At 45.1% G+C, this 15,324-nt stretch overlaps 1 protein-coding gene across 2 annotated transcripts in view; it reads right to left on the reverse strand.

The window, feature by feature from the left end:
- The window catches only part of lpar1 (lysophosphatidic acid receptor 1), a 36,872-nt gene that overhangs the window by 12,042 nt on the left and 9,506 nt on the right, over nucleotides 1-15,324 (reverse strand). For both annotated transcript variants that reach the window (XM_042059155.1, XM_042059154.1), the window contains one exon: nucleotides 3,154-3,915. In XM_042059155.1, the coding sequence (XP_041915089.1) occupies nucleotides 3,154-3,898 (745 nt within the window). In that variant the 5' untranslated portion in view covers nucleotides 3,899-3,915. The remainder of the gene's footprint in view (nucleotides 1-3,153; nucleotides 3,916-15,324) is intronic.

The following is a 15,324-nucleotide window of genomic DNA, read 5'->3' on the forward strand; positions in this document are numbered from 1 at the left end:
TAAACACAAAGCACATGGGGAACAGGCAAAAACAAACACAGGACAATACACAAAATGGCCACCAGGGTGGCACAAAATCATCAGTCCGGTCCAGATCCTGACAAATACACTAAACTAAACATTTCTTCACAAGTGCTGGGCTAATGGGCAAGAAAACCCTCATCTGCCTCTCCAAGACGCTCCTGCCTGATTGCCAACTCTCCTTGTCTTTCCTCCACTCACCCCTCCCCTCCCCTCCACTCCCCTCCACTCCACTGCACTTCAGTGCACCTCAGGCCCCCATTGTCTAAACAACAACAGCACTGTTTCCTGTGCCACATGGAGGACCAAGGGGGCCGGAGGTGGCGTCCTCTGACTGGGCTTCTTTCTGCAGAGGGGCACTGAGGCAGGGGTCAGGCGCTGAGACGACGACAGCGACAACGACACAGGGGCTGCCGCAGCACGCTCTGCAGAGCGGCCCTCAGCTGCGGAGAGCGAAGGAAGTCAACGGGCGCTTTGTCTGGAGGAGAGGGCGAGGGCGTCGGAGCGGTGGCGGCGGCTGTGTAAACACTGCCGACTTGTTGTTGAAGTGTGCGTGTGAAAAGAAACATTTCAAAAACGTTTACGTTTTCAAATTCCAACTCCCTGTTAAGTCTGCGCCCTGGGAACCAACTGGTTCTGTGGAATTGGTTCCTGCGTACACTCAGAGGAACACTTCGCCTTGTAAACTCAGCCTGGCACTTCTGCGTCTCACTGACCAGATCTCATCCTAAACACGCAGCAGCCGGCTCTGAGACTGAGCTGCGTGGGGCCACAGCGCTGAACTTTGTTCCAATGTGACGTTCAAAAGATGCGGTAGATTTGGATTTGGAGGTCTGGATTACAGCATGTCTGCTGCTACACTGGACTACACTGGTGAGCGTTCTGGCACATAATGGCTGCCGTGCATCACCAGGCGGGTGCTACACATTGGTGGTGGTTAGTGAGGTCCCCCTTTCCATGTGAAGTGCTTTAAGTGTTGAGAAAAGCACTATAGACCGTTTCAAGAGAGTTCCATTCTCAGCATCATAGTTGGCCCCACAAGACTTCCTTTTTAACATTCCATTTGTTATCTTAATGCAGAGGAAGTAGATTGGGGCCCAAATAGAACGTTCAAGCTGTTTTTTTTTTTTTCAAATGTTTTTGTTTTTATTGTTGAAAGGGTCTATATAAATGTAAAGTGTTGTTGTGGTTACAGATTACACAAAGCCATTTAAGTCCAAGTCCATTTCTCTTGTCTTGCCTTGCTGTGACTCCCAAGTTTGCTATCTGCGATGGCTCCTAGGTAGCCATCATGCAGTCCTTATTCTGAGCTATGGAGTATTTTGGTAGGTGAAGGCCACTCGCTGCTAGCCTGGGACTCACCACACACACAGAGGAGTGGGAGAAGGTGTGTGTGTGTGTGTGCTCTTCTCCCAAGTGCAGCTCATACAAAGGAAAGGAAAAATGCCTGGTATTCTCTCATTGACGGAGGGCCTCCATCACCACTACTGATACTTGAACTGTAAACGCAAGTGAAAACATAAAATGACACTTCCTACCCATGCTTGCTGAATCAAATGTGGTTATCTTTGTATTCATGAACTCACTGACTCTGACAACATGACACAAAATAATGTTGCTGTGTAACCCCTCATGTGAGCATCCATTTTGTGATACATCTGATAAAGCAGCACATTGCTTAACACCAGGGCCTGAATTTCAGGTGGGAAGATATGGCGCACGTACGATGGTGTCAAAGCTGCTTTGGCTGACTCGTGAGATCCTGTGTGAGAGAGAAGTCTCGCTGACCTTCCGCAGCTCAGGAAGAGCCAGGCGACTGATAAGAGACATTCTCACACGCAGGTTGGCGTGCTGTGCTTCGTCATTTCTGCTCTTCTCACAGTAAAGGAAATGCAAAGCACTGCTAGCGCTGTGGTTTAAACTGAGCTCAACATGTGCGGTGTCAACTCGACAAACTGAATTTCACTGAACCAAACATTGACATGTGAGTGACAATAGACACATTTGAAATGAGAGATCTCACAATAAAGGTATTGCTGCGTGTAATGGGCTTTATTGCAGCCTTTTTCAAATGGTTATATCCCCAAAATATAGTAAGCTACAATACTATTTACAATGTATATCTCTGAATATCAGAAAACAGAAATCAGCTTGCTTTTGCGTATGGCGGAGCAGATAGGCATAGATCACTGATCTGGAGACATGTATTAAATAGGAAGAATAATTTGGTTTTTCGGCATGTTCTATTCAAATCCGACTAAATACAATGCTCAATGCTATTAAGTGGATTATCCTGTCTCTATGTTCTGTTCTTTAAGGATAGTTGCAGAAATTCACTTCATTGTATTAAAGAATGTTACCTCTTAGCCAGCCAACGTTATCTGTGCAGCTCAAGTGGTTTTACTTTCTCTCGCACAGATGCGCGCAAATTGAATGAGTGCTCATACAACTACCCCCTAATTGTAGGCCTCTATGCGCAATTATACCACATTTCCAGATCGGGGAAACTTTTTTCTTTTCCCATCGACCTGTGGTACCATTATCAATCATCAGAGTGACCAGAAGCACCGGACATAATTTGACATTTGATATTTTGAGTTAATTTGTATCTGTATCTGAACACCGTAGAGGCCAGATGACAAAAGGAAAAAAACAGACACTGTTTTCTAAATTCTACGGAAATCTCTGAATACCTGAATACCTCACCCGGAACAATCTTTATGATTTCCAGAGCACTACCTCACCCAGAGCAATCCTCATGATTTTCAGAACACCAGCAGCTTTTCCTAAGTGCATGTGATTGCCAGACTGTTCCTTAGTACTGATTGCTCTTAGTCCACACTGAATCCATTTAATATGCCAATTCTATTGTGTGGTGTTCCTTGGCCCAAAAAAACATTTCAACGTAAGTTACTGAGAGAGAACAGAAACAGGACATCCAACAAAAGCTCAAATTGTTGTGCCACGTTGTCCTGCACAGTGTCGCGTCACACCCAGGGGGGACATTCTGACTGAAAACAAAGTTATTAGCCTGATTTTGTTGCTGTTACTCACTCACTCACTCGCTTTTGTCACATGCAGTTAGCACACCGTGTAACTCATCCTCATGATCCCCAGAGCGATTTGACTCACCTAAAACGATGACGACCGTTTTTAGCAGGCTCATCATGGTGTCGCGGTTCCGCCGAGGCCCGGAGCTGTGCCGGGACATGCGCATGGTGCGCTGGCGCACGTACACAAAGATGTGGGCGTACAGCACCACCATCACCACGAAGGTGACCAGGTTGAAGATGGCCCAGAAGATCAGGTAGGAGTTGCTGTAGAGCGGAGCCATGTTGGAGCAGGTGCTGACCTGGCAGATGCAGTTCCAGCCCACGCTGGGGATGGCGCCCATGACGATGGACATGGTCCAGATAATGACGATGACCACCACCACGCGCCGGTTACTCATGCGCGTGTGCAGCTGCATGCGGAAGACCGTGATGTGGCGCTCGATGGCGATGGCCAGGAGGTTGGCCACCGACGCAGTCAGGCTCGTGTCGATCAGACCCTGCCGCAGCAGCCACGTGCTGACGGTCAGTCGCCGCGTGTTGGGGCCCGTGTTGAACATCAGGTAGAAGTAGGCCAGCCCGGCGAAGAAGTCGGCCGCGGCCAGGTTGGCCATCAGGTAGTAGATCGGGAAGTGGAAACGCCGGTTGACGTAGATGGCGACCATGACCAGGAGGTTGGCCAGCATGATGAATATGCAGACTGTGATACCCAGACCCATAACCAGCGTGCTGACCGCATTCCAGTTCTGGGCCAGGTACTTGCCGCTGCGGTTGTAGAAGAAGGCGATGGTCTCATTGTAGTAACACTGGCCATCCTCTACGTCCATCTTGAAGGGTCAAGAATCTGAGGAAGAGAATAGATGAGGAGCAAGTGGTCAGAGTTTGGTCAGCGTTTCAGCCTGATGCCCTTTCCTCTATAGCAGTATGTACATCAGACTTGGAGAGCTGTCAGTGTGTCTGATGCAGAGTTCTCTTAAGGGACTTCTAGGCTCCTGAGGTTTGAAGGGGCAGTTCTTAACTACTGGAATACCCCACAAGAAATAATGATCTATCTGTTCAAAGATGGTGGGGTAAAACCTTTGATAATTAAAGTGATCACTTGAAAGATTAATTTAAGATCAAAATGAATCTCATCTGTCTTATATTACCTTAAGCAGATTCATTAATTTCATGGATCTTAATTTTCATCAATTTCATGGAACTAGTGTACTTCTTGAAACTGTTTTCCAACAATGGCCAATTCTTACGTACAGACTTTAGCAAGCTTCCTCAAACACAATTCCGTTTCCTCATGGAACTCGTCAAATCAAACATGAATTATTCTCTCTTTTTCCTCAAGAGGGATAAATGGCATTTCCCTCATACGCTGAATTCAGAAATCCAACTAATCAAATCCAAATGACCAGGACCACAAAGACTATGTCAATCATATTTATGGAAACATTGGTATGGGTGCCTGTTAAGACTCTCATGAATCAGAGTATGTTTGTATGTGTATATATGTATGTATGTGCTGTGCAAGAGGGAAACAGATGGTGTGTTGATGACCAAACTCACAACTGGCCTACTGAATGTCCTGCTGTTAAAAAACAACCTCTGTCTTTTTCCAGCTCGAGGTGTGACCTCACCCTAGCCTGATACGCCACAGCCTTCACAACCAGGGGGGATTTAAACACTATTTACACTGGTGCTTTCTTTACCTTGTTTTAAAAAAAAAAAAAAACGGAGAGCAGCAAGCCAAACTGAGCTATTCTATTTGCTGGAGCGGCATGGGTGTGTGCACAGGGCAGCCCTAACACTCACGCTCTGTGTAGCGAAGGGCCTGCACGGCTCTTCTCGCTCTCTGCTCCGCACTGCCCAGCACACACACACACCATGACTCACTCCTGTCCTGTGCAGCAGCATACACCCCCCTCCACACACACACACACACACACACACACACCCTCTGCTGCATCTGAATTGGCCGATTCTCCCCTCCCAAACACCCAGCACAGGAAACAGGGCCTCAGAGAGAGAGAGAGAGAGAGAGAGAGAAAGAGAGAGAGAGAGAGAGAGAGAGAGAGAGTCCAGAGCAAGCGACTGGGGCAGAAAGTTAACCCCTTCAAAGGGAGGGATGATGAAGCACCACACACACACACACACAAACACACACACTCACTCTCTGCTCCCATTTACAAATTATCTCATTCAATAAAGTAAATAAAAACAGATTTTTACCTTCTACCTTACCGTCAACCTTGAATATTTATTGTGTGAAAATGGTTTTGATTATTGTAGTAAGCAGTGTGTGTCGGAATTTGTTTGACACACTAATGTTAAACAGTACCCATTAATGTGTCATATAAATAAAATAAATAAATATATCAAATAAATAAATATATTAATAAGACTAACATCACAAAAGTTCTGTGGAGAGTTTATTGACCTTAGGACACAGGGGGAGAATTATATATATATAACAATAAAAGCCTCATTAATTACTCTTATATTATGTACTTATATTATGTACTTTACTTTTTAACCTATTTTTTAAAAACTATTGCATTTTTATGCTTTTATGTACTATTACTCTTTGCTTTTGTTTATGTGAAGCACATTGAATGATCCCTGTGTATGAAATCCGCAATATAAATAAACTTGACTTCACTTGACTTGACTCATGCATTGGACACAAGCAGAGGAGGACTGTGTCTATAAACAATTGTTGACATTTGTGACTGTAAACAAATGTTTACGTTTGTGCGCTGGCTCACTGGTTTGGTACCAGCCAGGCTCCTGGCCCCTGAACAGAGCCCATTGTTCCCTGTGGGCTTGTGGGTCTGTGTGTCTGCCACAGCTGAATGCAGCTCAACTCTCCGGCTCTGTTTGTTGCTGCTGTCAAATGCTGATTGTTGAGGCGAGGGCTTTCCTGCTAATAGACCACAAAGGGCCATATCTGGGGCACTTAGACAGGGCAAGGCTGTGGAAAAGGAGGAGACTTCTGGGTGGGATAAGGTATCCCAGTCTCAATGAAGGAATATCACACAACACAATTCAGAAACATTAATATGTGAAGTATATGAAGTATGACTGTGTGATTTGACTTCAGATGACTGAAGGACTAGAGCACACAAATAGCTTTTTGCGAATGATACCCATTCTAATAATAGAAGTACTTTTTAACCCCTTATAATTTACTAAAATAAATTTGACCCTGATATGTGCTACGGTATGCTAAAAGTTGTTGCTGATTGCCTTGCTGTGCTGAGAGGGTCTGGGGGGGGGGGGGGGGGGGGGGGGGGGGGGGTAGTGAGAGTGAGCGGACCCTCGGTGGGCTTTAAGCATGTGTGTGGCACCCCGGGCAGTCTGCAGTGCACGCGAGACAGATCCGGTCATTGTGAGCGTGCGTTTTATCATCACCCCTCAGTGCTCTGATCTCACCGTGCCAAAAAGCCCACCAAACAAAAGCACTCCTGTGCAGGAGACCCCCCACCCCCCTCCACACACACACACACACACACTGACTTCCTCCCCTCTGCCGCCACTGAAAGGAGCCGTTAGAGAAAAGAAACACTTTCTCATATCGTACGCTGACAAGACCACCCTGCTCCCAGTGTGGTGGGGCTGCAGTTTAGCATTATCACAAAAGCCCATCCTGATGGAGGAGGCCAGAAGCCTCCACACCACCCCACAGCACAGGAAGAGCCTGTCACTCTGTCACTGCACCAGCTGATGGGAGTTATAGACATGAAGTCTGAGGGGAAACTAGTGCATCATAAGCAGCGCGCGCGTGCACACACACACACACACACACACACACACACACGCACACACACACACACACGCGCACACACACACACACGCGCACACACACACACACGCACACACATGTACTGTAAATATGCCTGCTTATTTGAAACAATCATTTTTAACTAATCTAGTGTTTATATATTGTAAGTCACTTTGGACAAAAGCATCTCTCAAATACCATAAACATAAACGTGAACATAGCCATATAAAAGAACCAGACTACTGTGTGCTGAGTGTCTCTAGAATGAGAGGGAAAAGAACTCAATAATAAATGGAATTCTATGAACTAATCAGTACTGTCAAGTATCAGACACTTGTTTGGCAAAGCAAGGAACAGTACAAGCAATGGGCACATGATTAATACACTAATGATGTTCCTCTACACGCTAGGCTCTGTGCTTTGACTCCTCAAGAATCAATCAGAGCTGCAATCTTGGTACTGTGAGCTCCCAAAACATGATATTCTCATAGTCGTGCGCGTGGCTAGCACCTGATTAACCACTACAAGAGGTGGGAGTCCAGAGGGGAAACCAACAAGGCATCCAGGATAACAATGCAATACAATAATGTTGTTTGCTTTATGACAAGATTTAATCAAACTCACATCACAAACAAGGAAACTCTAACACCACAGCAAGCATTGCCGGCTATGATTGGATTATGAGCTTGCAGTAATGACAGCAAATCTGATTGGCCACTTTCCTTCATTCAGTGAATTTGATTTGACGATGGAGATGATTCACGGGTGTGGCTATCATCAGAATACAGTTGCACTGTAATTATACAGCTAAAGACATAAATGTTCATCTAAATGTTATGACTTCTTCCTGCTATCTAAGCCAAAGTCCTTTTAGGCACGTCCCTCCACTCGGCGGCCATATTGCAACGCTTTTTGGGCACTTATCGGGCATCTATTTCAGCAGAAATGCACCCGTGCAAGGCCTTACCACACCAACCTTGCTCCAGCGGTGAGATCACAACACATGATTGGCACGATGTATTCACATGTCGACTTTTTTGCCGCGGAAGGGGCGGAATATGTGAAGACAACTGCCATATTGGCGTTATAAACTAACCCCATGCATTTCTATGGAGATTTTTTTGAGTGCTGTGTCTCCTCATTAGAAAGTGTCTGTCTAAGCTAAGTGAATGTCAGATGTCAAAAACAGTGGCATGATATTTTCAAAGCTGGATTGGAAAGATAAACTACCAAGTCTAACACTGCTACCCCTCTGGCAACCAACGAGAACAATATTTACCAACCGAGCCAGTATTTGCTTCATAAATAATATTTGAAAGGACACATTTGTAGGGGTTTGTTAGCCTGGCTAACACCAAAGCTCATCTCATTAAGATGGGGTCTGGGAACTACATATACATTTTCTCGTATTTGAAACGGGGTTTACGAATGCCCAGAGCCGTTTTTTGGGGCGCTGGGAATGTCTATCAAATGCATCTGTACGTAGCTCATAACCGCTTCGGTATGTCGTCATCGTCTTTCTGTCCCCCCTCCGTTCTGTGATTGGTTCCTTCGTTGAGGTGAAAACGAAGTCCATGGAATCCAGGCTGCCTAGCAGCGTGAATAAGATTGCGAGCATAAGGCAGCATGGGAAAACCCAGGCTAGGGGTTTAGGGTCCAGGAAGCGACTACAAACACACTCATATCTATAACACACTAATATCAAACAAAAGAGGAACATGTGGTGTGAATTTAAAAAGTAGAGGTGTGAAACCACTATTTCTATAATTGGCCCATCTGTCTCTGCTTGCTAGCTTTGCAGCCTATGGCTAGAGTGAAGTTGCATCCTTGCCACAGTGCAGAGATAGATAGATAGATAGATAGATAGATAGATAGATAGATAGATAGATAGATAGATAGATAGATAGATAAGATAGATAGATACTTTATTGATCCCCAGGGGGAAATTCAAGAAACTCAAGTGGTATCACCTATGTCAGTTTGGAGGCTATGTGGTCTGTGCACAAGCGCTCAAACTCCAACCAGATAATTATATAAATAGTGGTTTCACACCTCTGTGTTCAAACACCCTGTTATGAACTGCAGATAACAGGTTCTATATCTGACATGCATGCACTTAGATGGCAGGAAGAAGTCATAGCATGTTGTCATAGCATTTAGATAAACATTCAATTCTTTAGCTGTATAATGAAGGCGTAGTTGTATTCTGATGAGAGTTTGATGAGATGAATAAAAACTAGATTCAGTGAGATCTGTGAGGAGAGAGAGACCCATGATGACACCTGACTGACTCTCCAGTAGATCTGACCAGGCCGGTACAGTTCTGTATTTCGTAACAAGATTCAGTGGTAGTACGCAGTACCGGAAAGACAGATGAGCAGCTGCCTGCCGAAAACAGGGCTGGACTCACACAATTGACACATATCAGTCCCTAACGAGACATATGCCTTTGGCACGCTAACTTTCTGTCTATGCTTCCTCCGATTAGATCCGTGCATCAAGGATAGGCTAACTGTCTATGAGAGCATCCAACTCAAAACAAAAGCGCAACAGTAAGCGCAACCAATGAACGAATGACTAGGCTATCTTCATTCACATAGAGAAATATCAGTGGCAGACTGAAACAAACTACATTTTATTTGGAAAGGTAACATGAAGCCATGCAAAAAGAAAGAGAAGTGTGTTGAGAAACTACATTTAAGAAATTGGGGAATGCCACATTTATTTTTTTACTAAATGCATACTGCATATTAGAAATATATTTTTTATGAACATGATCCAACATATAGGCTTTGAAATAATACAAATTAATGGACTTGTTATTTAGACTGTTATCATTAAAAAACAAAGACATGAGAACAGTGTATCCTGAAGAGGAAGGAGAGAGCAGGCAGAAGAGTGCTCCAAACAAGTTAGCCCAATAACTGGTCCTGATGAATGCTCTGCTAATAGGCTAATCTAAACTCATTACTGTAAGCAAGGTGTGTTAGCTTTTGCAAGAGAACCACAATGTTTTGCTCATTTGGTGAAAGGTTTTCCTTTTTGTGTGTAGAGTTTTGCGAAAATAGCAATAGTTGAGCACAGAAGTTAGCAATCAGAAAAAATATAGCCTATTTAGGTGAGTTGGACAGTTTTCGATACACACAGTGCACTTTCCCCCATAAGAGATGGGGGGAAAGTGCACACTCAAAGCTCAACTAAAAGGTCTACAGATGTTCAGAAAAGAGGTGAACAATATGAAGTGAAGGTTGCAGTCGTATTACCGGGAAGAATGTAAAACTACTTCCACCCCTGGATCTCACCTTGGTCCGGTTCTGATCTCGGTTCTACACCACACTCAGGTGTTTCTGATACCTGCCACATTGATAAGGACTCTTGCACTCATCAATAACTTGAAGTGGGAATTTTTGAAACCGCCGGCTAACTTTTGCTGTGTAGACGCCTGTAGGTGCGAAGCCGGCAATTTTATGACAACGTAGCCCCACCTCTCAACTCAGCCATGGCACTCAACCTGACACACTGCTTGTCAAAACAAACCAAACCATTTATTTATCATATTAAAATGTTTTTTCTTTCCCCTGTCATGATTTATGTGCACAATGTAGCCTATCAGCCTTTTGTGGCTAAGATAAGAAGCACACGTTAGCTTAACTTAGTTAAACATTAGCTTACTGCATTTTACACGAAACTATCGTTTCACATGTTTCAATCGCATCGGTTTCAGTCTCCTAAACTGCCGGCGTCGTGTACACGCAAGGCGTAACCGTTAACAAAACCTCACCGGTTTCACAAAAACCGGCGTCGTGTAAACGGCCCCTTAATTCACTCAGAGGCCCCACAGACTGTGATGTCATCAGCAAACAGGAAGCAAATGTGTGAGATAAAGGGGTAATTCTTTTAGACGGGAATCACATTAGAAATAAAGTGGCAGCGGAAAAGCTAACACAACGCTCAGACCCTAATAAGTTCTATCTTGTTACTAGGTTACATAAACGGTCTACATTCTAATACCTAAACTGACAATTGATGAGCCTTCCATTATGCTTTGAAAGTTGAACCAGTTCAATGCTCAAATTATTTGGCTTTAATGTGACGCTGCCACTCCAGCTGTTCCACTGCTGAACCATAGCGAATAAGAAATCTGCTGATGGCCGCTGGTCAGTGTGCTCCATGCATTTTTAACAAACAAAGTGGCGGCAATCAGCAGTCAATTCTCTACATGCCCACACAACGCATCTGACTCAGATACCGCACTCCAACAACCTCTAAGGGGCTGCTGGAACATCTTTTTCAGCATTCGTGCCTCTCTCCGAGAGTGAAGTATCTAGACTCCTGACATGTAGCCGTCCTACCACATGCTCACTGGACCCTATACCCACGAGCCTACTTCAGTCCATCAGCCCGACCATCGCACCAGCTATCACACATGTGATCAATGCCTCGCTAATCTCCGGCACATTTCCAACAGCGTTCAAAATGGCCCGGGTAACACCGTTACTTAAGAAAGCTTCTCTCAACCCTGCTCAAGTCGAGAACTACCGCCCTGTCTCACTCCTGCCTTTCCTATCCAAAGCCATTGAACGAGCAGTCTCCAAACAGATCTCTGACTTCCTTTCACAGAACAACCTTCTGAATCCAAATCAGTCTGGGTTCAAAAGCGGCCACTCTACCGAAACGGCTCTGCTGTCTGTAACAGAAGCCTTAAAAGAAGCCAGGGCGAACGCTTGGTCATCAGTACTTATTCTGCTTGACTTATCGGCTGCCTTTGACACGGTTAAATCACTGCATCCTTCTCTCTATACTCGCTAACAAGGGAATCTCCAGTTCTGCTCTCTCCTGGTTTGAATCCTACCTCACAGGACGCTCGTTTAACGCATCATGGCTTGGTCAGCTATCTGCACCTCACCATCTCACCACAGGGGTCCCCCAGGGCTCAGTGCTGGGCCCCCTTCTCTTTGCTATCTACACCACCTCCTTGGGACAGATTATTCGTTCGCATGGCTTCTCATACCACTGCTATGCAGACGACACACAGCTCTATCTGTCCTTTCCACCTAATGACCCCTTGGTTTCAGCACGGATTTCGGATTGCCTCTCTGACATAGCTACATGGATGAAGGCACACCACCTCCAGCTGAACCTCTCAGGGACTGAACTGCTGGTCCTTCCAGCTAAACCTACCATACACCACGACATCAACATCAAATTTGACTCCCTGTCTGTTTCACCTACCAGGACTGCAAGGAATCTAGGAGTTGTTCTCGACAACCAACTAAACTTCTCAGATCATGTTCCCCAAGTCGCCAGGTCATGCCGTTTCGCACTCTACAACATACGGAAAATCAGGACTTACTTGACTCAAGATGCTACCCAACCTCTGGTTCAGGCAATAGTCATCTCACGACTTGACTACTGCAACGCCCTCCTGACAGGTCTCCCAGCCTGCGCAGTGAAACCCCTTCAGATGATCCAGAACGCGGCGGCACGCCTGGTCTACAACCAACCCAAAAGGGCACATGTTACCCCGCTGCTCATCCAGCTACACTGGCTACCTATGGCGGCCCGCATCAAATTCAAGGCTCTAACGCTTGCATACAAAGTAGTCTCCGGTTCTGCTCCCGCCTACTTGAATGCCCTCATACAGACATACGCTACCTCTAGACCGCTGCGCTCCTCAGACGAACGACGTCTAGCTCTACCACCGGTACGCTCAGGCCAATCCAAACTTTTTTCATCTGTTGTTCCTCGTTGGTGGAACACACTGCCAGTTCAGGGACATCCCTCTCCATTTTCAAAAAACTCCTGAAGACTTAGCTCTTTAGAGAACATCTCCTCTCATAGCACCACTTACAACAAGTCTTGCTGATCCTAGCACTCACCAGCTGTCTTAAACTGACACGTAACTGTTAAAAACAGCACTCACTGATGCACTTATTCTTACTGTACTCTACCGTTTTTTAAATTGTCCTAAAATTGTTGAGAATTGCTTTAAAAACTTAAACTGTTTACCATGTTGTTAGTTGCTTTGGCTAAAAATGTGTCAGCCAAATGTAATGTAATGTAATAATAATAAAATGCCTTACAGCACCTGATCCTGATCTTACATATATAGTATACAAAACTACACCTGTATCTATGCAAGACCTCTGTGGGTCAACTCTTATCTGCTACAGTCAGGCACACAAACTCAAGACATAGCTGAGCCCAGGGATATCCACCTGAAGGCTACAGGTAATAGCTGAACTGGGAGGAGGAGGTCCATCTCTGTATCTGCACCGTACACAAAACTGCACCTGTATCTCAAAAAAAGGTAGTTCCACCACGCTTGTGTATTATCTTCTGGTGCTTCACGGGAGAGGACCGCTCAAGTGGAGAGGGAGAAGGCTCACCGGAGCACACAGAGATGGCTTTTATGGGAGTATAAGTATATATACTCTTTTGATCCTGTGAGGGAAATTTGGTCTCTGCATTTATCCCAATCCGTGAATTAGTGAAACACACTCAGCACATGGTGAACACACAGTGAGGTGATGCACACACCTATCCCGGCGCAGTGAGCTGCCTGCTACAGCGGCGCTCGGGGAGCAGTGAGGGGTTAGGTGCCTTGCTCAAGGGCACTTCAGCCGTGCCTACTGGTCGGGGTTCAAACCGGCAACACTCCGGTTCCAAGTCTGAAGCACTAACCAGTAGGCCACAGCTGCCCCCAAACTCTGACGTAGACACAAAAGTGTCGAAACGTCAGTCAACTGCTGTGCACTACAATAAACAAATCTAAAAGCCATCTGTGTGTGCTCTGGTCTGGTGAACCATCTCCCTCTCTAAACCTGCATCTATGTGAGGCCTCTGTGGGTCTGTTGTACAGACACACAAACTCAGGACTCAAGCTGAAAACAGGGATATCCTATAGGCTAAAAGTGACAGCTGAATCAGGAGGAGGTCCATCTCTATATCTGGCCAATAATATGCACCAAACTAGGCCAGATGTGTGCCAGACGTGGGCCAAATGCAGGCCAGATCTGGCCCAGCACCAGATGTGTTTGTGAGGCAGGGCGGCACTGCAGTGCACCCAGCACACAGGCGAGCCGGTCTCTCTCAGCCATGCTCTGTGCTGCTCAGGGCAGGCAGAGCCCGGATCCATTTCAGCGTTTCGGCCATGCCTGCCAGCAAGCACAATGAGCGCATTGTTCATACCAGCAGTCCTGTCAAAAGGCAATGAAAGTGTTTTTTTTTTTTTTTTCTACAATGAAGAAATTGTTCACATTTGTACACATTCTTGATGAGGTAATACACATTAGTGAGATTGAGGGGGGAGAAAAAAAGTGTATCTAATTTGTGGTCACACTATGGGCAGACAGTCATCTGCTAGCATTTCATTGTTTGGATTCAATTCAGTGCTTGTTAGATGGGTGGAAAAAGGCATCACTAACTGCTAAACCTACGTACCATAGCTGATTAGCCAGAGGACTCGAAGCAGAGACTTCTCACTTTTGCACTATCACCATTGCACTACTGTACCACCATGACACTCATTCACACAGAGCACCTTAGAGCACCTTATCATACCTTACTATGCACAGAGAATCACAGGCTCAGTCCCTGCCTCAGTCATTGCAAGCGCCTCTGATTGATTAATCACCACTATGTGGATACTGTTTTTAGAATTGATTTAGATTAAGTGTTAATTAGTATAATTTGTATTTTAGTATATTTAGCATATTCTTTATCTTCTACTGTCCTTATTGCTTAGTTGTGTTTTTATATTATATACTTTAATTACTCTTTCTGCTGTTAAAGAATGTTTTTGTGTTGTCTGTATGCTGCTGAGACCTTGAATTTCCCATGGGAATCAATAAAGTATCTATCTATCTATCTATCTATCATCTCATCCCAATCAAACTACTCATCAGATACAGCGCTACACTCTGTGTGCATGTACATGGGGGCTCACAGACATGCCCTCCAGAGTGTAGCGCTGTAGCTGCCTGGCTACATTAGCTGCTGGCTGTAGCAACTCGAGCTAGGTAAAAGCGATTGTTTTTGTTTTTTTCCGTACCGACAATACTCGGTGACCTTGAGAAATGGAGATCTATGTGAAAACTCGTTAGATTTCTCCTTTAAGGCTTGTTCAACTACAAGATACTACAGTATTACCCAGTTAAGGCTCATTCAACTACAAAATACTACAGTATTACCCAGTTATGGCTCGTTTAACTATAAAAGCCTTAAAGAAGCCCTATGCAACAATTTTAGCAAAAATGACCTTAATTATGCAGGTTGAGAGTTGTTCTGATGGTTCTACAACACTTTCTGGGTTGTTTGGTGGGTGCTTCGTCTCCCTCTATCGCTTCTCGGCGGAAAAAACGAATATGCAACTTTCTGAACCCGGACAGAGTAAATCCGGATGTGACTCAGCGGAAGAATCCAATCGCGCCTCGAAAATGTAGTCAGATTGTAGTTTCTAAGAAGACTGCAAAACGGACG

The sequence above is a fragment of the Alosa sapidissima genome, chromosome 13 (genome assembly GCF_018492685.1).
Source record: "Alosa sapidissima isolate fAloSap1 chromosome 13, fAloSap1.pri, whole genome shotgun sequence".
In the NCBI taxonomy this organism is placed as follows: Eukaryota; Metazoa; Chordata; class Actinopteri; order Clupeiformes; family Clupeidae; genus Alosa; species Alosa sapidissima.